This window comes from Nematostella vectensis, chromosome 2 (genome assembly GCF_932526225.1).
Source record: "Nematostella vectensis chromosome 2, jaNemVect1.1, whole genome shotgun sequence".
Taxonomy (NCBI): domain Eukaryota; kingdom Metazoa; phylum Cnidaria; class Anthozoa; order Actiniaria; family Edwardsiidae; genus Nematostella; species Nematostella vectensis.
The window spans coordinates 20,206,469-20,230,458 of NC_064035.1; the positions used below are offsets into that span (position 1 = coordinate 20,206,469).

General features: G+C 37.7%; 4 protein-coding genes and 2 long non-coding RNA genes across 8 annotated transcripts; 5 read left to right on the plus strand and 1 right to left on the minus strand.

Moving 5' to 3' along the window:
- Positions 1 to 693: 693 nt before the first annotated feature.
- LOC116607139 lies at positions 694 to 20,396 on the minus strand. 2 transcript variants are annotated; one of them, XR_007307001.1, is made up of 7 exons: positions 18,605 to 20,396; positions 16,897 to 16,938; positions 5,554 to 5,958; positions 3,687 to 4,521; positions 3,180 to 3,283; positions 1,473 to 1,514; positions 694 to 927 (listed from the first exon to the last, which is right to left on the minus strand). It is a non-coding gene; the product is annotated as an uncharacterized LOC116607139 (long non-coding RNA). The 2 variants fall into 2 exon arrangements; XR_007307000.1 differs by lacking the exon at positions 18,605 to 20,396 and adding an exon at positions 18,303 to 18,586.
- Positions 5,660 to 7,055, plus strand: LOC125561000. Its single transcript, XM_048723751.1, has 3 exons — positions 5,660 to 6,007; positions 6,166 to 6,219; positions 6,796 to 7,055. Exons 1-3 carry the CDS (start codon positions 5,660 to 5,662, stop codon positions 6,904 to 6,906), a joined length of 513 nt encoding a protein of 170 aa, XP_048579708.1. The 3' UTR covers positions 6,907 to 7,055.
- On the plus strand, positions 7,755 to 9,438 carry LOC125561001. The gene is made up of 3 exons (XM_048723752.1): positions 7,755 to 7,910; positions 8,056 to 8,390; positions 8,716 to 9,438. Exons 1-3 carry the CDS (start codon positions 7,884 to 7,886, stop codon positions 9,146 to 9,148), a joined length of 795 nt encoding a protein of 264 aa, XP_048579709.1. The 5' UTR covers positions 7,755 to 7,883; the 3' UTR covers positions 9,149 to 9,438.
- LOC125560993 (protein NLRC3-like) lies at positions 11,586 to 15,152 on the plus strand. Its single transcript, XM_048723737.1, has one exon. It carries the CDS (start codon positions 11,668 to 11,670, stop codon positions 14,968 to 14,970), a length of 3,303 nt encoding a protein of 1,100 aa, XP_048579694.1. The 5' UTR covers positions 11,586 to 11,667; the 3' UTR covers positions 14,971 to 15,152.
- Positions 20,397 to 21,001: 605 nt separating the features above from the next.
- LOC116610004 lies at positions 21,002 to 22,411 on the plus strand. The gene is made up of 3 exons (XM_032370809.2): positions 21,002 to 21,361; positions 21,520 to 21,573; positions 22,152 to 22,411. Exons 1-3 carry the CDS (start codon positions 21,014 to 21,016, stop codon positions 22,260 to 22,262), a joined length of 513 nt encoding a protein of 170 aa, XP_032226700.2. The 5' UTR covers positions 21,002 to 21,013; the 3' UTR covers positions 22,263 to 22,411.
- Positions 22,412 to 22,433: 22 nt separating this feature from the next.
- On the plus strand, positions 22,434 to 23,677 carry LOC125561003. Of its 2 annotated transcripts, XR_007306993.1 has the most exons (4): positions 22,434 to 22,447; positions 22,600 to 22,840; positions 23,075 to 23,267; positions 23,413 to 23,677. It is a non-coding gene; the product is annotated as an uncharacterized LOC125561003 (long non-coding RNA). The 2 variants fall into 2 exon arrangements; XR_007306992.1 differs by lacking the exon at positions 22,434 to 22,447 and having other exon boundaries at positions 22,504 to 22,840.
- Positions 23,678 to 23,990: the final 313 nt, after the last annotated feature.

The following is a 23,990-nucleotide window of genomic DNA, read 5'->3' on the forward strand; positions in this document are numbered from 1 at the left end:
GTCAAACTTTGTTTATTTATGAAGTTTTTTATCCTATCAACATGCCCACTTGGACTATCAAATGTCAATCAACCAGAAGAATACAGGAAGTGACGGTCTAGACTATGAAATCGATCTCATCATCCCTTACACTACACGCATCCCTTACACTACATGCAAGAAACCACAATGGTGTTTTTCTATATTTCTATATTAATACAAATCAAAACAAAAGGCCCAACTTGTCGTGATCATAAACCAGAAGAATAAATATACACCAAAAACTGGTACTCGATTCTGCCAAACCCTGGGCCCAACACCCCCTCCCCCCTCAAATCCAAGCCCCAACTTCCTTTTCGCTAATTTAAGAATGGCACAGAGATAAACAACAAATACCTGTGTCTCTAGAAAACGACCACCTCGTCGACGACTTTAACAAAGACATTTGAGTCTACTTCAAAGAAGATGACGTTTGAATTAGGTCCTATAAAAACTTTACCTTCATGAATCTCTTGCTCAGTATTATATTAAAACCACTTAAATTCGGCACCCAAAGAAATGAGACCCCTCCTCTGATGACAGCCCCCAAAAAGACCCCCCCCTAAATCGGCGCCTAAAAAAACGTACCCCCCCCTTTAGTAATTAATGACCGCTCCGCTCCGACTTCTTCAGACGTCTTATTAAAGACGAAAATTTGGTCTAATACCATTTTTGGTGTATTGTCTTTAATCTTTAAAATAAGATTACATTAGTGAAAAAAAACATTGTTATTTTTATTTGCCAGTGTTAGTCTAAGCCTCCTCTTGCAAAAAGGACTCATCCACTTGTTGAATAATGTTGTCGATGAATTTTTACATCTCCTATAACTTGTTGTAAATAGTCTTTTTACATCTTCTATTATCTGTAAATGGCCATGCTGTTGCGGCTACCCTGCCAATTGTGGCGAAGCTAATAACATAAACCTTGTGATTCAAAGAACCATTATTATTATGATCGAGGAATTATGGGGATGTCAAAGAGAAGCTACTGTAATGATTCGAATAAGCGCTCGGGGCGCTCAAGGGCGGAAAGTTTATTTATGGAAGGGGTGAGCGTTTGCAGAATACCCGTCCACGATTTTAAGCCCCTTCCTATACGAGCCGGGTCCGCGGTGCTGTAATCAAGATATGAATAATAAAAAATACAAACTCAAAAAGTCAGAGAGAACCCAGCATGTAAATGCTATACGGGAACGATCCAACCGAAAGATCCAACTGATATTTTAATTAAGGTACCGGAAAGGCGATGAGAAAGACAGTTAACAATCAAGCTTAACCTTAAAGCCAGCTAGGGAATAAATAAAAAAAGCTTAAGACCTCAGTTATAATTAAAAAATATACATTTTTATTAAAAAAACATACATAGCAAAAACATGTTACAGAAAAAAGATGAAAGAAGTTGAAAGATGGCTTGCATAACTTGATGAAGAAGAAATCAATACCTCCATAACCTACCTTAGTTTCCTTTCCTTGCTAGTTTAAGGTCCAGAAAAAATGCTGCAAAAGTATTGAAAAAAGCACATTGGAATTGCTAAAATGGTGGTGCCTGCTAGAGCGCGGCAGTAATACTTAACTCATAATCACAACTTGTCGCTTGGCCTCTATATTAATCTTTAAGGAGCGAGTCACACATTCACACTTATTTCATTTAACTGGTGATGACTTGACAAGTTTTGTTAAAAGAACCACCGAACCGATTGTTCAACATCTCCCAGTCCATTTAAAAGGATTTTGAATGGCTCAAAATACAAAATTTAATTTTACTTGGAAATAGCATAAGATCATTTTCCAAAATGAAAGGTGGCCGAGTTATTACTTTTCAGATAAGTACTTTGGGTAATTGTTATGAAAGTCGGGTTTTCGCAAGAAAAGGATCATAAAGTTTTTATTTGGTAAACAAGAGCAAACATCAATAGGGATTTTTTATCAGTTTGTTCATTTTCGCAATTACATATTTTAAATTTTGAATAAATATAGAGATTTCTTCGTAGCTAGGACTATAAAGAATTGAGGTGTTATAATACATTATATTTCGGTGTATAGCCATTCACGCATTTACAACAATTAAGCAGAAAATAAAAATATTCGCCTTACAATGAATTCTTGTCTTTTAGAAAAATGTGTTCAGCAAGCCTAGCCCTGTTACCAATGGCACCTTCCATTATGGCTAAAGTCAAATAAATTAAATGGCAAATTCTCATCTCGCATACAACTTTGACGTTAGCTTTTAGTCATTAAAACCCACCAATAAATATAGGAAGAGACCTTTAATAGACGAAAGATGCAAATTTCAACAGCAGATCGCAGCCGGGATTCAACTGGAAATCAATTTAGGTGTAACATCGCTGTTCAAAATATCGTCAGGAATGTGTACTTGGCTCCCGTAAAAAGTTAAACTATAATGAAGCAAGTTTGCGTTAAAACAAAACTAGCCGTGTTTTCTTTTTCGTGTTTTGTTCATATTTTTTCTTCCGGAATACCAACTGTGCGGGGGAATGTTTCGTCAAAGAGAATTTGTTTAGATTCATCAACCTTCCATAACACGCAAGCCAGTCACAGCTTAGGAACTTTTCCCAAAAACTCAAGAAACACAGATACTTTGACTTTTAAGGAACACAAGAAAATATGGTCTTCACAAACTTTACAATGGCCGTGAAATAAGCCTTTCAATGGAATAGTAATTGTCTAATTATTATTTTTTTAACTTGGAAAGTAAAAATGGAGATCTAGTAGAGAAAGACCCCCCGTTGTCACAAGAAATGAGATATGAGGAGTCACAAAGTTGCGGCCAACGTAGTTTTACATTTACATTAATAAAAATATAAACTTAACGAGTTTAAAAACAAAATAACACAAATCACCGAGACGTGATGTAAACTAAAACACTGGAAAATTATCAACGATTTATCACTATTGTTGGCTCATCTCCATCACGATGTTTCCAAGCGAATTTTACATCCACCCTGGGGAGCGGGAATATCTCCACAATAGCATTTCTAGTTCGTTAACCAAAACGAGAGGCAAAACAGCAGAAGAAAAAGAAATGAAAAAATCTAAACAATCTGTGTTAATTGAGATGATACATCTAACGTATAACAACACGGTATGACAAACCACGCTATAACAACATTCTAGAGAAGAAAATCGAAAAAAAAATCTTACCTAAGAAGGATGACTTATCTTTGTTAAAGACCCTGTCTGATATCATGGAGTCTTCTAGAGCAATCCCCACTCTTTTATGGCTGTGAGAATCACTAATCGGTACTCTGCAAAGATGGGGACGGGTGAAGAGGGTGCTAATGGAATAATTGTGCTCGCTCACTGGCTGCCAAAAGCTCATTGGCGCTTGCAGATGTGCCGAGAGGAATGCAATTTACGGGTTATTAGTGTTTAAATCTAGAAGCGCTTGGGACGGAACCATAGAAGAAGAAAAACACCTGGGTAAGGGAGACGGTGTTCTTTAATCACTACCAAATAGAATAAAGAATACTATGGAAGTTGTTTATGAACTGATTGGAAGTATGTCTCATGTAAGTGGATAAAAAAAAATCGGACCTCGGATCCTGAAGCGTTGATCCCAGAGAGGTGAGACCGCGTACCGAAACGTTGAACCGGGATCCCAAGTGAAAGCGGTTCCTGGATACCAGGGATTTAATAGCATTGACCTACCTTGAACTTGTTGCTGGCTGTATGTCGTCATTCTTACAGAATTTGACTATCTGTCTGGTCATTAACAATACTCAATGGCAAAAGCTTCACTGGACACCAAATATACTCGAGCAATAGTTGTTGTCGCTTACGGGAGATTAATACAAGGCTGAAAGCTATCGTGACAATAAGGATTTTATTTGTTTGGTTTATTGCATGGTTTATTGAAAACTATAAATGTAAACAAAACAAACTTGTAATAGTTGACTCGTGAATATATGTACATGCTCGAAGATCCAGCGTACATTGCTGGCGCTCCCAAAGGTCATCCCCGCGTACTTTGCGGGACTTAGAGCGCCCGCAAAGTACGCTGGATCTTCGAGCATGGTATATGTACGATTGTGATGGAACCATGCTTTCTTGGTCTGAATCGGGTATTCGTGCCAAGACGCAGGGGCAGACAGGAAACAGATTTGAACCCCCCATCTATTTTAAGTTTTTTACAGCCCTCCAAGTGAAACACCGCTGTACCTAGTATCAGCGGTATCCAAATTTTCTAACAGTGCTTTGCGGTCAAAACTCTATTTAGTCTTGTTTGCTTTGCCTATGTGAGAAAATAAAGTTTAATAAATTAATCACCATATCTCTCTAAATGCTGTGTTTTCTGAAACCAAATTGATTCCAAAGTTGTTTACATCCGGGTCTGTCTCTGTGGGAAAGGCGTGTTGACTGGCCGTCTCTTCGTGGATATCTACTTCGTCCCCACGGTCTCCTGGGTATTTTTCAATATGGCGAAGAAGACCCTGGGGACGAGCTTGCGTGGATGTTTGAGTGGATATCCAGAATGCTTCGCAATCTGTAATGGCATGAGATGGTTAAATTTTGCATTCGTGTTGTTCGATGTTGTCTCAATATAATATTCAATGTTATTTCAATGCATTTTGCATTCGTGTTCTTAAAAATGATCAACTTGATTTCTAGCTACCAAAAAAACGTCGCGTTTTTTAATAGATCAGCAGAATCATATATGCTCAAAAACTACGTTCTTGAAACCGTCAATAATTTAATTTGAAGCAAAAAATAAAATCCAAAGAAAATCAACCGTTTTTAGTCGAACACAGTGTCAACTGTCCTTAAACCTCAGCCTAGTCCCAGGCGTTCTTACCGGGTTTCCTGTGCTCAGATATAAACCGTGAGGTAGCCTACACAAAATGGTCTGATAAAAGCCTTTATACAATCACCTGATCTGTTAAAGCTAAGGGCAAAGACAAGGGCAACTTGGGATATACTGGAGTGATTTCTAAGGGTAAATTTAGTGGCAACAATTCGCAACAATGAAAATAAAATACAAATTCAGTGATTAGTTGATGTTAGCCTCATGTAGTGCATCATGCATTGATCACCCTCGCATACCCAGGTGTTGGTTGAGTGGGAAGCATCCGCCCCCTACCGTCACCCCCTAGTTATGTGCGAGACTTGAGAACAATCATAAGCTCAAACATTGGTTTATATCAAAAGCAAAATGGTTCAAATTTCCAGATCAAGAACTTGGACTATTTGTGTACCCTTCAGAAGACTTATCCAAACTTTTTGAGTAAAAAATATCAAATAGTTTTATTTTTTTCAGACCAAAGGTTGTTCCCTTTGAAAGAAGCTGGGCTGCCATTTAAAAGGCTTCAAATACTAACACTTCATTGCTAAAACAACACCCGGATAAGATTATCAACTAGCTATTGAGGACAAACTGAACATTCCGAAAAACAATTACAGTTAAAAACAAAACAACAAAAGCTACAGTGTTTCTATTTATCATCGCCAACAAACAAAAAGTTTAAGTATAAAATCTGAAACTAAATTTGACAATGAAACAGCTAAAATAAGTCATTACCAAGAGTGTTAGTTCGTTCTGCACACCGCTGCAGAACGTAGTGCGCACGCGCAGCCTCTATTTCCGGCGGGGGAATTGCCGGGCGCCCGCCCCTGCACAACACTGTATGATGAGTTGCAAAACTAGAAACGGGAAAGGATGCATTGGTCGACTTTACCAGCTTTCCGAGGAGCTTAGTCGTGTCGCTAAGTTGCCGGTAGGTTCGCATGTTTGCCGGCGACATTGGGATACGTTACGAAGAAGCAACTTGCGCTGCTCATGTCCCATGCACGATAAACAACTGCCCTCACGTCTGAACAAGCAACCTATTCCAAGTCGTTTTTATCCGGTATTTGACGAGATTGGGCTAACAGTGGCAGGATACCAGCCTGGTACTCGGTGGTGTTACCGGTGCAAGTTGCTCGCCTATAAGAAATTTGAAAGCCGTCCTCAAACAAGTAGAAAACCAGTCGAGGTAAGTGTATATTTTTATTCGGGAAAACAACCACTCCTCTGCAGTGCCTCTTCGCTGTAAATTGCTATGTATTTCTTCCTGTATTTTCAATCTGTTTAACAAAATATAAAAACGAGTACATAGAAAAGGCTTGAACATTCTTTCGTTCTTTTTATTAGGAAAAAGCAAATAGTAGTACATCCGCCATCGGCACAGAACAACAACTACAAAAGGTTTGTTTATTTGTACATTCTGAAGAAGCACACAAATTATCTATAAAATTCAGTTAGCCTTTCTTTTTGTTTTTGTGGGAAAAAAATACTTTATCAATTATTGAGAAGTAGTAGTGCAAACAATATTTTTGCATTTGATGAAAAAGAAATATTTTTTTTTACAATTTGTAAAAATTCTGACAAATAAGCTTTTTGACAAGTTTTTTTCCACCAAGCCAATTCATATAAAATTATTAATTTTCTATGAGAGAATGAAAGGAATTCCTTAATTTAGATTATGTGGAAATGAATAAAACAAGAAACATTTTATTATTGAGGAGCTAGGGTGGGCTGGGATATTTAAGGCAATTTTTCAGAAATATCTTTGGACCCCCCCCCCTAATATCTAATAGAAAACCTTTGACTCCCCCTTAACAATAATTTAGAAAACAGGTATGACCCCTCCCCATTTGACCCACCCACAACAGAAAACCTGCACCCCAAAAGATGATACATTTTGCTAATCATTGTTATTTATTTTAGATAGTTTGTTTATTCTTATTTTGTTTTCCATTTTGACTGTTTTGTAAATTTCAGATATTTCAGTTTACGGGATCCCCTATTCTACACCTCCATGAAATTTTGCAAGATATATCTATGTCAGCACCTACCATATCCCAACTGGATCAAACAAAGGAACAATTTTGAAGGCTGTTTTCAAGACTTAAAGCTCTAGCAGACATATGTGATATTCATCTCCTGGAAACATGGAAAGAGCTGCAAACTCCCCTAGGTACCATCAAAATTGCCCCAAATGGCAACGTGTTAATGGATAGTCAAGTATGGGACCAAATAAAGACAACAATCAAAAAAATTGACGAATTGGATGAAGGTACAGCTGTATGATCAAATATATCTGCATGCTCTAATATTTATAATAGCTTTATCGATCAGCAATGATGTGGCTGATCAGTGTTCAACCCCAGTGATGGATCAAGCCCAACTAAAACTGTGAATAATTTATTCAATAATTGCTATCAACAGGTAATTCACTGGGCCAACTAGTGCAACAATTTCAGATGGCTCTATACCATCATGCCCTCAGTAGTGAAGCTCCATTATATGAGCCAGCAGCAATGAAAGCATTCACACAAAAACACTCTCCAGGTCTGTTTGAAATGCTTTTAAGTTAAAAAACAAGGGAGGACTCCAGACTCTCAGAATAACATCAAGCTGTACAGGAGCAAAGAACTGTTGTTCTCCTTCACACACTGGCATATTTCAGGTAACCTAAATGCTCCATTAAGACCCACCTCCCTAACCTCCAATTACTTTCCTTTCTAAAAACCCTCTAGAGGCTAAATTTTGTAATAAGCTCCCCCTTTCTATCTGCTCCAATTTCATAATTGGGCCTAGGTATGTTCAATATCATGCTTTATACTATAATTCAATGTATACAAGCTGCACCAGAAAACTAGTGTTTTGTTGTTTTTTAAATGACACAAATTTATTTTACCAGGTCTCAGAAAACTTCCACCCTACAAAAGGATGAAGGGCTATTCCTACAACATCATGGTGCTTCTAGGACAGCAATAAATTCAGGAAGGATACTTCATTTCAGTACAAGTCCTAGAAATATTGATTCTCACAAGAAAACACTAATAACAAAATATCCAGACATACTGATGAGAAAGGTTATCCTGGCAACAGAGGTGAGATTAGTGTGTTACAAATTTTTATTTTAGTAAATAGTGAATAAGAGAATGATAAAAACAATACTTGAGAATAAGCAAGAACCATTTCAATTTAAACAAGCCAGTGGGATAACTGATGCTTAACTTTCTTTAAAATTTTCAGAAAGGATTCCTAATTGTACAACTGTTGGATGACTTCCATAATATTTTGACTGTTAGACTACCAACAAATCTGAAGCTATCATTAGCTACGCACATGGCTAGTGGCCTACTGGACATCCATCCTTCAATTCCTGCTGTTCCTATCCCTACAAGAGATACAAGACACAGCCGAGTGATTGTGAAGATAGGGAATGAAAATAAAATTTGCAGAGGAGGAATTGTTCTAGACTACATAAAAGAGTTGTTTCGAAGACCAGTGTTATCAAGAATGTACTTGGAAACAAATCACCAATGCATTTCATCAAAATACATCCAACAACAACTAAAGGAATTGAGGTATTCTATGGATTTTAATGTAGTTATTTACAGGTCAGCAATCCATACAAGAAAAATACTGTTTTCTCTTCTTAAAAAATGTTTTAATATTGACACTTCCTAAATATTTTTTCAGGCACAATACTTTATTCCCCTATATGGACCTCCCACCCAATAAATATGTACCTCTTACATTAGTTTGTGAAAGCCATATACATAATGATTAATATCAATTTTACTTTTGTTTAGTGACTGCTATTACAAAAAAAGGAGTAGAGTAAAATAAAAAAAAGCAAATATGGAACATTAAATTTGCCAAATTATCATTTTTTTTCTTTTTTTGTAGGGTCTATTCTGGGTTGTCGCACGATGAGCTCTGTACCCTTGAGTCTACTAATTTAATAGATGAGTTTGAGCAATCTTTGAAAAGTATGGAGGACTATAAATCAGCCATTGATCACATATTCCTGTGCTGTCCACAACTGGAACATTACTTGAAAAAATTTGTAGTACCAGCACCCGGGGACTGGCCAACTTGGTTTTATCAAAAGAAACTCATTGCTCAAGAAGTCAATGCAGATGCCAGTTTCCTATCAGTCATCCCAGAGCAGGGCCCATTTCATGTTTTCCTGAATCTACAAGAAGATGTTGTAACAATTTATGACTTCTTATTTAAAAAAGTTTACAAAGAGACATTTGGATCTGACTTACCCAACAAGCCAAAGCCTTTTCGCGTCAGCCTGGTAATAACTGCTGTTTTTCTGGCATGGGGCAAATAACGTGATAAAGTTCTCCTAAAATTCAAGCTCTGCAAGTACATAGAGTATGCTTCCATTCTGTTTCTTTTAGATGAGGTGGTTCCCATATCATTCTTCCACTATCCTGTTACATTCAGGTCTGGAGACATGGAATCATATATAACAATGATGTTAAAGTTATCTCTACTGTTTATAATCTGGAAAAAGGCATCATTATGACAGATCAACACTCTTGATGCTTAGTGACTTTTCTTTTCACAAACAACATTTTTCACAGTACCATGAACTTAAAAAGAAATGGATGGCTCTAATAACAGAAAAGTTGAAATCTGGCATAGTGTGCTACGCAGCTTCATTTCAAATTATGACAGTGCTAGTCAAATTAGGGACAAAGCCCTGTCATTTGCTGCATCAAAGACAGAACAGCTCTTTCATAACTATTTAACAACACCATACAGTAGAGGTTATTCTGAAAATGACCTAAGTTTGGTGACTGGTACAGCTGCTGATGCATTACTGAAAATCATCAAGCAAGTTGGTCAAAATCTGGTAAAAGCAAAGCAGGTATAGTAGACATCCATCCATCCATAAGTAGTTTTTTATTACCTTGGTGCAGTGCAGTGCCTGAACAATGTTTTTTTATGCAGGGAAGTAATAATAATGATTAGTCGAGCACTTGATCATAGCCTCAACTTATTTTCTTTTTCATGACTAACAATTGTGTCTATTTTTTTACATTTAAGGTTCCACAAGAAACAAATGCAAGAGGGCAGCCTAAAGGAGACATGAAATTTTTTCTTCCTACCTTTGACACCACCATTACTTCAAAAGCAATGCCCCTTGGCTACTCATTTGTAAAAGAAGACCCTTCCACAATACCTGATCCTAAATTAATCTGTGACTACAAAAACTGCACGCAATTATCAACAACCAATGTCAATCGCCTTAACTGTTTTCACACATTTCACAATTTTTGTTTAGAAGAAGCTGGAGACCAGTGTCCAATCTGTTCCCCTCACCTTGCTGAAAAAATTGCAGAAATCTGTTCAGCATTTAATGAAAGCTTGTTGAAACCAACAGCAAAATCTACTAGAATCCCACAAAGCAATCAAGAACCTGGTAGTAATGATGAGAATGACAGCATTAATGTCAAAAGAAATTGTGACCCTGAATACTATGACTCTGCACAATGGGAATCCCACATTGACAGCGAGTTAAATTCATTTGTTGTTGCACAACCACAACTGAGACACAATGTTCCTAATCACCAGGCTGCACCTTCACAGGCAATTAACATCCAAGTTACCACTCATCCAGTTGGTTCATCTACATTTTGGTTCTTTCCTCCTTACATATCTCAGTCAACTCTACTTGGAAGAAATGGATCTAATGCATTTACTTTTATCTCACTAATTTTGGCCCATTCATATATCACTTCTGCAAACCGAACCAGTATACAGCTCAGCCGTGGTCCTCCCATAAACCCTCATTGGCTTTCAATGATGTTATCTGCAATTGTTCGTGGCAACAGCATATATGACACTGTGACGAATGGTTGCGGGTCTCCATTCTTTAGTGTTGTTAAGGCAAAACCACATCTAGATTCAGTCATTGGGACTGTTTCTCTTGAAGACACCCTCGATCTGTTAATTACATCAGGTAATCCACAGGTTTTACAAAGTTCACTTGCATTTTATCTGCAAAGGCTTGATCGCGAACAGAACCTAGCAGCAATAGTCATAGCTAATGGAATGACAATATCTCTCGTCGGACGCGATTCAAAGATCTATGTTCTAGATAGCCATCTACACTATGCACACGGTCATAACTTTGGAGCGATGATCGGAATGAGTCCCAAGGCTGACTTGGAAGATTTCCTCAGGAATATAAAGAAACTAATCTCGCCCAAATTTGATGTTTGCTCCCTGACATTTGTCTCGTTTTCACGGCAGCAGTAGAACTTTCGAGTTTCGCGTGCCAGCAAATCCCACAAACGCCGTCAAACTTGAGGATTTTACCCTCGATCCAGCAAAAAATCTTCCTGGAACCTTAACACGAGTACATTTTCTTGGTGTATGTGTAATTTTTTGCTCCCGTTAAGTCCATTTTGAGCCAAACGTTTGTGTTTATTGTAACAGCTTTGGGAAACTCGTGTTTCGTCCGCCATTTTGAATGACTCTTGTCTCGCGCATGCGCAGTCGTTCTGCCGCGGTTTCGTGACGTCGTAACTCTTACCATCCACAGGAAACCCGATAAGAGCGCCTGGGACTAGGCTGCTTAAATCTCTCATGTTGTATTTGCCATCGATCCGAGCATTTACTTTACTTTGCTAGTATATTTTACTCTATCAAATTTTAAGATGCCCCCTATTTCATTTCTAGTACACAGTAAACATCAATGGAAAAGGTGGGAGGCCTGTGGTCTCATTAATTCTTGATCATCCGCTGGAATTAAAGAAGTCGTCGTGGGCGCGAGCTCCGTCTACGCCCCTGAGATATTTCCCAACGCAATCCAACATTAAACTCAAGTGCAGCCAAAAAATGGAGCAGTGTCTTCACTTATTGGAACCAGAAACTCTGACTTGGTACAGCTATGTTGCGGGTTTTGCATGGTTTGTAGTATTTGTCGTGTTTATCGGCCCCACTTCGGATTTTTATGAGAACGAATCCCGCGCGGATTTCAAATGCAAGACAGAATCAGTGAAAGATAATGCTTGGATTACTAAACAATGCTTTGGAAATTACGAAAAGGACTACACGAAAATCATCCCTATATTCGTGTTTGTACTGATCAACTTTTTCGTTATCCTCCTTGTGTTTGTGATTTACTCGTGTTTTACAAAGAGGAGAGTCGAGAGGATTAAAAACCACGAAACAAATGATGCCGAACTCCAGCCACTTCAGCCATCCCAGCCAGAGAAGAAAACCAAATTAGTTTGGTCCTACATTGGTCAACTCACCGCAAGAATTCTATTGGGAATAATATTTATGGTGTCACAAACTGGGTATTTTTACCCTCATGGCTTCCCGTCGAACTTTGAATGCAGATCTATCAAACGGCAAAGGAATTCCACTGCTGTCGTTATCGCCAACATAACGTATGATTGCTATAATCAGGCGGCGAGTAAGAAAAATCATTGGGTAATGGGGTTATTGGTGGTAAATGGAGTTTTTGCTTTCGTTGCCTTCGTAGAATTTCTGTGGGTGTTATACACGGTTAAAAGAAGGAGAGCTTGTTTCAATGATTTGCAATTTTATCAAAATTTCTTAGGAGGGTCCAATAAGCAACAACTTAAATTATCGAATATCATCAGCAAAATGAAAACAAACTTCTTGGAACACACAAAGAGACTTGCTGATCTCAGAACACCATTTCGTTCTAATCCTGGGGAAGGCCGTCAGCCACACGACCTGGAAACAGATAAGATTTATGTGAATGTCACAATCCATGAGAACAGAGCAACAATGGACTTCCCCCATGAAAGATCTGAACAATTGAAAGTGTACCCACCAAAACGTGGTAAGGACACTCGTGAGCTAAAACAGATAGCAGATATAATCGATGCTGAACACAAAAATGTGCTTGTTGTTGGCCGACCTGGCATTGGGAAGACAATAATGTGCACCAGGCTCCTGCGATTGTGGGCTGAAAGCGAGTCCAGTGATGAGGTAGCTTTGTCTATTGCTTTTCGGAATGTTTCCTCTACTTCTGACATCAATATCAGGGACCTTTTGACTCTTTCTACTACAACACAAGGACTTGATGATAATGAGATAATCTACATTTTAAACTACATTACTGCAAACCCTAGCAAGCTCATTTTGTGTTTAGATGGTGTTGATGAATTTTCATCTAGATCAAATATTTCTCAAAGTGAAGATTTGGACTTAAGAAGCACAGATGGGAAAATGGCCCCACATATACTTTTTCGTAAGATATGGTCTAGAAAACTCCTATGCGAAGCAACAGTTATAACAACAACACGTCCAACTGCTGTTGAATGTCTGAGGGAACTTCCTGAAGACTGTTTGAATAGAACTGTTGAGATTCTTGGATTCTCATTTGAACAAGTCAAAGACTATGTCACCAAATTTTCCGAGAGCCGACCAAAGATATGGGAACACATACAACAGAATGCAAATCTACTTTCCCTCTGCTACATTCCAGTAAACTGCTTTATTATTTGTCATTGTCTTCTTCATAGTTGTGATCATTTGCTGCCTGTAAAGATTACAGAGATTTACAGTATTTTTGTGAAAATATTCTTCCACAAGCGAAATCACAACAGAAAAGCGTATGGATGTTCAAAATGTGACCTTAGAACTTACATGTACAAACCCTTTGAAGACCTGAAACCTGAAAATGAAAAGGTGTTCAAGAGGCTTGGAGAGCTAGCATTTGAAGGAATTAGAGATGGGAAGTTGATATTCGAGTCTGTTAAGATAGATGATGCATTATTAGATTGTGGGCTGCTTCACAGTTTACCTGAAATACCTTCAAATTCACTGGTGGAGCCCCCTAAACAATACTTTTGCTTTATTCACCTGACACTGCAGGAGTTTCTAGCAGCTAAACATGTGACAGACACAAATTCGGAAGAAGATTTAAAGAGCTTTGTTGAGAACCATATCAATGACGGTGCATGGCAAATAGTCACAAGGTTTGTGGCAGGGCTTTCCAATACCCATGAAGTCACATGCAGACTCCTTCCAGAAAGGGTGACTGATCAAAAGGAGTGGCCAGTTGCAGAAGACACAACACTTGCTGTGGATGTGTGCCACTGCTTATATGAATCAGCTAGTGAGATGGAGGCTAAAGCATTGCTGCAGGGTAAACTTGAAGGAATGGACTTAAATATAGTTGACTTTTCCAAATGTGGACTTGGACCCGCTGACATGTCTGCTTTTGTGAATGTATTGAAGCATGCACCTAACCTCAATACACTATTAATAACCCATAATGATATTGGTTTGTTTGGCTGTAAGGAAGTTCTAACATTGTTGCAGAATTTTGGCAATAAACTTACTAAATTGGACCTCACATTCAACAGCATAGGAGATAAAGAGGCAAAGTACATAGGTGAGGCACTTAGACATGAGAATTGTAAACTTACTCAATTGGACCTCACATCCAACAACATAGGAGATGAAGAAGCAAAGTACATATGTGAGGCACTTGCACATGAGAATTGTAAACTTACTCAATTGGACATCAGCTTTAATAATATAGGAGAAGAAGGAGCAAAGTACATAGGTGAGGCACTTGGACATGAGAATTGTAAACTTACTCAGTTGGACATCAGCTTTAATTATATAGGAGAAGAAGGAGCAAAGTACATAGGTGAGGCACTTGGACATGAGAATTGTAAACTTACTCAGTTGGACATCAGCTTAAATAATATAGGAGAAGAAGGAGCAAAGTACATAGGTGAGGCACTTGGACATGAGAATTGTAAACTTACTAAGTTGGACATCAACGATAATAATATAGGAGAAGAAGGAGCAAAGTATATAGGTGAGGCACTTGGACATGAGAATTGTAAACTTACTCAGTTGGACATCAGCTATAATTATATAGGAGATGAAGAAGCAAAGTACATATGTGAGGCACTTGCACATGAGAATTGTAAACTTACTCATTTGAACATCAGCTTTAATAATATAGGAGATGAAGGAGCAAAGTACATATGTGAGGCACTTAGACATGAGAATTGTAAACTTACTACGTTGAACATGGGTGATAACCATATAGGAGAAGAAGGAGCAAAGTACTTAGGTGAGGCACTTGCACATGAGAATTGTAAACTTACTCATGTGGAAATCTTTGATGAATATAGGGAATGAAGGAGCAAAGTACATAGGTGAGGCACCTAGTCATGAGAATTGTAAACTTACTCGGTTGATATTTGTAAAATAAGTAATCGGGTGGCATCTTATTACCTAGCTCGAAATATTTTACGGTTGATCACCTTTTATTGTCTTATATCCTAGAAGAAAGGTCACAATAAACTCTCATTGCTCTGTGATGTGTATTTATTCAGAAAAAGTGGTATTTGTAACGTCTGAGCAGTTCAGGGATTTCGCGATACTTGTATAGGCACCAAGTATATGTTATAATAAAATTGAGGTATGTCATTATATGATTCTTGACAAGAACTTCTACACAATTTGTGATAAATATTTACGATTTGGGACCTCGGGTAGCTCTCGACGTCGCCTCTCGCTTACGTTGGCACCTGAATCTGTTTATGCTGCCATAGGTTCCTTATAATTGCTCGTCGCCAATGTTGTAAACACAGTCAAACTTTGTTTATTTATGAAGTTTTTTATCCTATCAACATGCCCACTTGGACTATCAAATGTCAATCAACCAGAAGAATACAGGAAGTGACGGTCTAGACTATGAAATCGATCTCATCATCCCTTACACTACACGCATCCCTTACACTACATGCAAGAAACCACAATGGTGTTTTTCTATATTTCTATATTAATACAAATCAAAACAAAAGGCCCAACTTGTCGTGATCATAAACCAGAAGAATAAATATACACCAAAAACTGGTACTCGATTCTGCCAAACCCTGGGCCCAACACCCCCTCCCCCCTCAAATCCAAGCCCCAACTTCCTTTTCGCTAATTTAAGAATGGCACAGAGATAAACAACAAATACCTGTGTCTCTAGAAAACGACCACCTCGTCGACGACTTTAACAAAGACATTTGAGTCTACTTCAAAGAAGATGACGTTTGAATTAGGTCCTATAAAAACTTTACCTTCATGAATCTCTTGCTCAGTATTATATTAAAACCACTTAAATTCGGCACCCAAAGAAATGAGACCCCTCCTCTGATGACAGCCCCCAAAAAGACCCCCCCCTAAATCGGCGCCTAAAAAAACGTACCCCCCCCTTTAGTAATTAATGACCGCTCCGCTCCGACTTCTTCAGACGTCTTATTAAAGACGAAAATTTGGTCTAATACCATTTTTGGTGTATTGTCTTTAATCTTTAAAATAAGATTACATTAGTGAAAAAAAACATTGTTATTTTTATTTGCCAGTGTTAGTCTAAGCCTCCTCTTGCAAAAAGGACTCATCCACTTGTTGAATAATGTTGTCGATGAATTTTTACATCTCCTATAACTTGTTGTAAATAGTCTTTTTACATCTTCTATTATCTGTAAATGGCCATGCTGTTGCGGCTACCCTGCCAATTGTGGCGAAGCTAATAACATAAACCTTGTGATTCAAAGAACCATTATTATTATGATCGAGGAATTATGGGGATGTCAAAGAGAAGCTACTGTAATGATTCGAATAAGCGCTCGGGGCGCTTAAGGGCGGAAAGTTTATTTATGGAAGGGGTGAGCGTTTGCAGAATACCCGTCCACGATTTTAAGCCCCTTCCTATACGAGCCGGGTCCGCGGTGCTGTAATCAAGATATGAATAATAAAAAATACAAACTCAAAAAGTCAGAGAGAACCCAGCATGTAAATGCTATACGGGAACGATCCAACCGAAAGATCCAACTGATATTTTAATTAAGGTACCGGAAAGGCGATGAGAAAGACAGTTAACAATCAAGCTTAACCTTAAAGCCAGCTAGGGAATAAATAAAAAAAGCTTAAGACCTCAGTTATAATTAAAAAATATACATTTTTATTAAAAAAACATACATAGCAAAAACATGTTACAGAAAAAAGATGAAAGAAGTTGAAAGATGGCTTGCATAACTTGATGAAGAAGAAATCAATACCTCCATAACCTACCTTAGTTTCCTTTCCTTGCTAGTTTAAGGTCCAGAAAAAATGCTGCAAAAGTATTGAAAAAAGCACATTGGAATTGCTAAAATGGTGGTGCCTGCTAGAGCGCGGCAGTAATACTTAACTCATAATCACAACTTGTCGCTTGGCCTCTATATTAATCTTTAAGGAGCGAGTCACACATTCACACTTTTTTCATTTAACTGGTGATGACTTGACAAGTTTTGTTAAAAGAACCACCGAACCGATTGTTCAACATCTCCCAGTCCATTTAAAAGGATTTTGAATGGCTCAAAATACAAAATTTAATTTTACTTGGAAATAGCATAAGATCATTTTCCAAAATGAAAGGTGGCCGAGTTATTACTTTTCAGATAAGTACTTTGGGTAATTGTTATGAAAGTCGGGTTTTCGCAAGAAAAGGATCATAAAGTTTTTATTTGGTAAACAAGAGCAAACATCAATAGGGATTTTTTATCAGTTTGTTCATTTTCGCAATTACATATTTTAAATTTTGAATAAATATAGAGATTTCTTCGTAGCTAGGACTATAAAGAATTGAGGTGTTATAATACATTATATTTCGGTGTATAGCCATTCACGCATTTACAACAATTAAGCAGAAAATAAAAATATTCGCCTTACAATGAATTCTTGTCTTTTAGAAAAATGTGTTCAGCAAGCCTAGCCCTGTTACCAATGGCACCTTCCATTATGGCTAAAGTCAAATAAATTAAATGGCAAATTCTCATCTCGCATACAACTTTGACGTTAGCTTTTAGTCATTAAAACCCACCAATAAATATAGGAAGAGACCTTTAATAGACGAAAGATGCAAATTTCAACAGCAGATCGCAGCCGGGATTCAACTGGAAATCAATTTAGGTGTAACATCGCTGTTCAAAATATCGTCAGGAATGTGTACTTGGCTCCCGTAAAAAGTTAAACTATAATGAAGCAAGTTTGCGTTAAAACAAAACTAGCCGTGTTTTCTTTTTCGTGTTTTGTTCATATTTTTTCTTCCGGAATACCAACTGTGCGGGGGAATGTTTCGTCAAAGAGAATTTGTTTAGATTCATCAACCTTCCATAACACGCAAGCCAGTCACAGCTTAGGAACTTTTCCCAAAAACTCAAGAAACACAGATACTTTGACTTTTAAGGAACACAAGAAAATATGGTCTTCACAAACTTTACAATGGCCGTGAAATAAGCCTTTCAATGGAATAGTAATTGTCTAATTATTATTTTTTGAACTTGGAAAGTAAAAATGGAGATCTAGTAGAGAAAGACCCCCCGTTGTCACAAGAAATGAGATATGAGGAGTCACAAATTTGCGGCCAACGTAGTTTTACATTTACATTAATAAAAATATAAACTTAACGAGTTTAAAAACAAAATAACACAAATCACCGAGACGTGATGTAAACTAAAACACTGGAAAATTATCAACGATTTATCACTATTGTTGGCTCATCTCCATCACGATGTTTCCAAGCGAATTTTACATCCACCCTGGGGAGCGGGAATATCTCCACAATAGCATTTCTAGTTCGTTAACCAAAACGAGAGGCAAAACAGCAGAAGAAAAAGAAATGAAAAAATCTAAACAATCTGTGTTAATTGAGATGATACATCTAACGTATAACAACACGGTATGACAAACCACGCTATAACAACATTCTAGAGAAGAAAATCGAAAAAAAAAATCTTACCTAAGAAGGATGACTTATCTTTGTTAAAGACCCTGTCTGATATCATGGAGTCTTCTAGAGCAATCCCCACTCTTTTATGGCTGTGAGAATCACTAATCGGTACTCTGCAAAGATGGGGACGGGTGAAGAGGGTGCTAATGGAATAATTGTGCTCGCTCACTGGCTGCCAAAAGCTCATTGGCGCTTGCAGATGTGCCGAGAGGAATGCAATTTACGGGTTATTAGTGTTTAAATCAAGAAGCGCTTGGGACGGAACCATAGAAAAAAAAACACCTGGGTAAGGAAGACGATGTTCTTTAATCACTACCAAATAGAATAGCGAATACTATGGAAGTTGTTTATGAACTGATTGGAAGTATGTCTCATGTAAGTGGATAAAAAGAGGTGAGACCGCGTACCGAAACGTTGAACCGGGATCCCAAGTGAAAGCGGTTCCTGGATACCAGGGATTTAATAGAATTGACCTACCTTGAACTTGTTGATGGCTGTATGTCGTCATTCTTACAGAATTTGACTATCTGTCTGGTCATTAACAATACTCAATGGCGAAAAGCTTAACTGGGCACCAAATACTTGAACAATAGTTGTTGTCGCTTACGGGAGATTAATACAAGGCTGAAAGCTATCGTGACAATAAGGATTTTATTTGTTTGGTTTATTGCATGGTTTATTGAAAACTATAAATGTAAACAAAACAAACTTGTAATAGCTGACTCGTGAATATATGTACATGCTCGAAGATCCAGCGTACATTGCGGGCGCTCCCAAAGGTCATCCCCGCGTACTTTGCGGGACATTGAGCGCCCGCAAAGTACGCTGGATCTTCGAGTATGATATATGTACGATTGTTATGGAACCATGCTTTTTCAGTCTGAATCGGGTATTCGTGCCAAGACGCAGGGGCAGACAGGAAACAGATTCCAACCCCCCATCTATTTTTATTTTTTTACAGCCCTTCAAGGTAAACACCGCTGTACCTAGTATCAGCGGTATCCAAATTTTCTAACAGTGCTTTGCGGTCAAAACTCTATTTAGTCTTGTTTGCTTTGTCTATGTGAGAAAATAAAGTTTAATAAATTAATCACCATATCTCTCTAAATGCTGTGTTTTCTGAAACCAAATTGATTCCAAAGTTGTTTACATCCGGGTCTGTCTCTGTGGGAAAGGCGTGTTGACTGACCGTCTCTTCGTGGATGTCAACCTCGTCCCCACGGTCTCCTGGGTATTTTTCAATATGGTGTCCAGCTGAAAATTACCAAGAAGACCCTGGGGGCGAGCTTGCGTGGATGTTTGAGTGGATTTCCAGAATGCTTCGCAAACTGTAATGGCATGAGATGGTTAAATTTTGCATTCGTGTTGTTCGATGTTGTCTCAATATAATATTCAATGTTATTTCAATGCATTTTGCATTTGTGTTCTTAAAAATGATCGACTTGATCTCTAGCTACCAAAAAAATGTCGCGTTTTTCAATAGATCAGCAGAATCATGTATGCTCAAAAACTACGTTCTCGAAACCGTCAATAATTTAATTTGAAGCAAAAAATAAAATCCAAAGAAAATCAACCGTTTTTAGTCGATCACAGTGTCAACTGTCCTTAAACCTCAGCCTAGTCCCAGGCGTTCTTACCGGGTTTCCTGTGCTCAGAGATAAACCGTGAGGTAGCCTACACAAAATGGTCTGATAAAAGCCTTTATACAATCACCTGATCTGTTAAAGCTAAGGGCAAAGACAAGGGCAACTTGGGATATACTGGAGTGATTTCTAAGGGTAAATTTAGTGGCAACAATGAAAATAAAATACAAATGCATTGATCACCCTTACATACCCAGGTGTTGGTTGAGTGGAAAGCATCCGCCCCCTACCCTCACCCCCTAGCTATGTGCGAGACTTGAGAACAATCATAAGCTCAAACATTGGTTTATATCAAAAGCAAAATGGTTCAAATTTCCAGATCAAGAACTTGGACTATTTGTGTACCCTTCAGAAGACTTATCCAAACTTTTTGAGTAAAAAATATCAAATAGTTTTATTTTTTTCAGACCAAAGGTTGTTCCCTTTGAAAGAAGCTGGGCTGCCATTTAAAAGGCTTGAAATACTAACGCTTCATTGCTAAAACAACACCCATATAAGATTATCAACTAGCTATTGAGGACAAACTGAACATTCCGAAAAACAATTACAGTTAAAAACAAAACAACAAAAGCTGCAGTGTTTCTATTTTTCATCGCCAACAAACAAAAAGTTTAAGTATAAAATCTGAAACTAAATTTGACAATGAAACAGCTAAAATAAGTCATTACCAAGAGTGTCAGTTCGTTCTGCACACCGCTGCAGAACGTAGTGCGCACGCGCAGCCTCTTATTTCCGGCGGGGGAATTGCCGGGCGCCTGCCCCTGCACAACACTGTATGATAAGTTGCAAAACTAGAAACGGGAAAGGATGCATTGGTCGACTTTACCAGCTTTCCGAGGAGCTTAGTCGTGTCGCTAAGTTGCCGGTAGGTTCGCATGTTTGCCGGCGACATTGGGATACGTTACGAAGAAGCAACTTGCGCTGCTCATGTCCCATGCACGATAAACAACTGCCCTCACGTCTGAACAAGCAACCTATTCCAAGTCGTTTTTATCCGGTATTTGACGAGATTGGGCTAACAGTGGCAGGATACCAGCCTGGTACTCGGTGGTGTTACCGGTGCAAGTTGCTCGCCTATAAGAAATTTGAAAGCCGTCCTCAAACAAGTAGAAAACCAGTCGAGGTAAGTGTATATTTTTATTCGGGAAAACAACCACTCCTCTGCAGTGCCTCTTCGCTGTAAATTGCTATGTATTTCTTCCTGTATTTTCAATCTGTTTAACAAAATATAAAAACGAGTACATAGAAAAGGCTTGAACATTCTTTCGTTCTTTTTATTAGGAAAAAGCAAATAGTAGTACATCCGCCATCGGCACAGAACAACAACTACAAAAGGTTTGTTTATTTGTACATTCTGAAGAAACACATAAATTATCTATAAAATTCAGTTCGCCTTTCTTTTTGTTTTTTGTGGGGAAAAATACTTTATCAATTATTGAGAAGTAGTAGTGCAAACAATATTTTTGCATTTGTTGAAAAAGAAATATTTTTTCTTTACAATTTGTAAAAATTCTGACAAATAAGCTTTTTGACAAGTTTTTTTTTCCACCAAGCCAATTCATATAAAATTATTAATTTTCTGTGAGAGAATGAAAGGAATTCCTTAATTTAGAATAGGTGGAATAGAATAAGACAAGAAACATTTTATTATTGAGGAGCTAGGGTGGGCTGGGATATTTAAGGCAATTTTTCAGAAATATCTTTGGACCCCCCCCCCTAATATCTAATAGAAACCTTTGACTCCCCCTTAACAATAATTTAGAAAACAGGTATGACCCCTCCCCATTTGACCCACCCACAACAGAAAACCTGCACCCCAAAAGATGATACATTTTGCTAATCATTGTTATTTATTTTAGATAGTTTGTTTATTCTTATTTTGTTTTCCATTTTGACTGTTTTGTAAATTTCAGATATTTCAGTTTACGGGATCCCCTATTCTACACCTCCATGAAATTTTGCAAGATATATCTATGTCAGCACCTACCATATCCCAACTGGATCAAACAAAGCAACAATTTTGAAGGCTGTTTTCAAGACTTAAAGCTCTAGCAGACATATGTGATATTCATCTCCTGGAAACATGGAAAGAGCTGCAAACTCCCCTAGGTACCATCAAAATTGCCCCAAATGGCAACGTGTTAATGGATAGTCAAGTATGGGACCAAATAAAGACAACAATAAAAAAAAATTGAAGAATTGGATGAAGGTACAGCTGTATGATCAAATATATCTGCATGCTCTAATATTTATAATAGCTTTATCGATCAGCAACGATGTGGCTGATCAGTGTTCAACCCCAGTGATGGATCAAGCCCAACTAAAACTGTGAATAATTTATTCAATAATTGCTATCAACAGGTAATTCACTGGGCCAACTAGTGCAACAATTTCAGATGGCTCTATACCATCATGCCCTCAGTAGTGAAGCTCCATTATATGAGCCAGCAGCAATGAAAGCGTTCACATAAAAACACTCTCCAGGTCTGTTTGAAATGCTTTTAAGTTAAAAAACAAGGGAGGACTCCAGACTCTCAGATGAACATCAAGCTGTACAGGAGCAAAGAACTGTTGTTCTCCTTCACACACTGGCATATTTCAGGTAACCTAAATGCTCCATTAAGACCCACCTCCCTAACCTCCAATTACTTTCCTTTCTAAAAACCCTCTAGAGGCTAAATTTTGTAATAAGCTCCCCCTTTCTATCTGCTCCAATTTCATAATTGGGCCTAGGTATGTTCAATATCATGCTTAATACTATAATTCAATGTATACAAGCTGCACCAGAAAACTAGTCTTTTGTTCTTTTTTAAATGACACAAATTTATTTTACCAGGTCTCAGAAAACTTCCACCCTACAAAAGGATGAAGGGCTATTCCTACAACATCATGGTGCTTCTAGGACAGCAATCAATTCAGGAAGGATACTTCATTTCAGTACAAGTCCTAGAAATATTGATTCTCACAAGAAAACACTAATAACAAAATATCCAGACATACTGATGAGAAAGGTTATCCTGGCAACAGAGGTGAGATTAGTGTGGTACAAATTTTTATTTTAGTAAATAGTGAATAAGAGAATAATAAAAACAATACTTGAGGATAAGCAAGAACCATTCCAATTTAAACAAGCCAGTGGGATAACTGATGCTTAACTTTCTTTAAAATTTTCAGAAAGGATTCCTAATTGTACAACTGTTGGATGACTTCCATAATATTTTGACTGTTAGACTACCAACAAATCTGAAGCTATCATTAGCTACGCACATGGCTAGTGGCCTACTGGACATCCATCCTTCAATTCCTGCTGTTCCTATTCCTACAAGAGATACAAGACACAGCCGAGTGATTGTGAAGATAGGGAATGAAAATAAAATTTGCAGAGGAGGAATTGTTCTAGACTACATAAAAGAGTTGTTTCAAAGACCAGTGTTATCAAGAATGTACTTGGAAACAAATCACCAATGCATTTCACCAAAATACATCCAACAACAACTAAAGGAATTAAGGTATTCTATGGATTTTAATGTAGTTATTTAAAGGTCAGCAATCCATATAAGAAAAATACTGTTTTCTCTTCTTAAAAAATGTTTTAATATTGACACTTCCTAAATATTTTTCCAGGCACAATACTTTATTCCCCTATATGGACCTCCCACCCAATAAATATGTACCTCTTACATTAGTTTGTGAAAGCCATATACATAATGATTAATATCAATTTTGGAAGCAAATATGGAACATTAAATTTG

What these genes read in the sequence shown, in the direction of transcription:
- LOC125561000 (XM_048723751.1), top strand. Translation starts at nt 5,660, where the DNA reads ATGATGAGTTGCAAAACTAGAAACGGGAAAGGATGCATTGGTCGACTT. An exon ending in CAAGTAGAAAACCAGTCGAG is followed by an intron (nt 6,008 to 6,165) that starts GTAAGTGTATAT and finishes TCTTTTTATTAG; the next exon opens with GAAAAAGCAAATAGTAGTAC. An exon ending in CAGAACAACAACTACAAAAG is followed by an intron (nt 6,220 to 6,795) that starts GTTTGTTTATTT and finishes TGTAAATTTCAG; the next exon opens with ATATTTCAGTTTACGGGATC.
- LOC116610004 (XM_032370809.2), top strand. Translation starts at nt 21,014, where the DNA reads ATGATAAGTTGCAAAACTAGAAACGGGAAAGGATGCATTGGTCGACTT. An exon ending in CAAGTAGAAAACCAGTCGAG is followed by an intron (nt 21,362 to 21,519) that starts GTAAGTGTATAT and finishes TCTTTTTATTAG; the next exon opens with GAAAAAGCAAATAGTAGTAC. An exon ending in CAGAACAACAACTACAAAAG is followed by an intron (nt 21,574 to 22,151) that starts GTTTGTTTATTT and finishes TGTAAATTTCAG; the next exon opens with ATATTTCAGTTTACGGGATC.
- LOC125561001 (XM_048723752.1), top strand. Translation starts at nt 7,884, where the DNA reads ATGAGAAAGGTTATCCTGGCAACAGAG. An exon ending in AGGTTATCCTGGCAACAGAG is followed by an intron (nt 7,911 to 8,055) that starts GTGAGATTAGTG and finishes TAAAATTTTCAG; the next exon opens with AAAGGATTCCTAATTGTACA. An exon ending in CAACAACTAAAGGAATTGAG is followed by an intron (nt 8,391 to 8,715) that starts GTATTCTATGGA and finishes CTTTTTTTGTAG; the next exon opens with GGTCTATTCTGGGTTGTCGC.
- LOC125560993 (XM_048723737.1), top strand. Translation starts at nt 11,668, where the DNA reads ATGGAGCAGTGTCTTCACTTATTGGAACCAGAAACTCTGACTTGGTAC.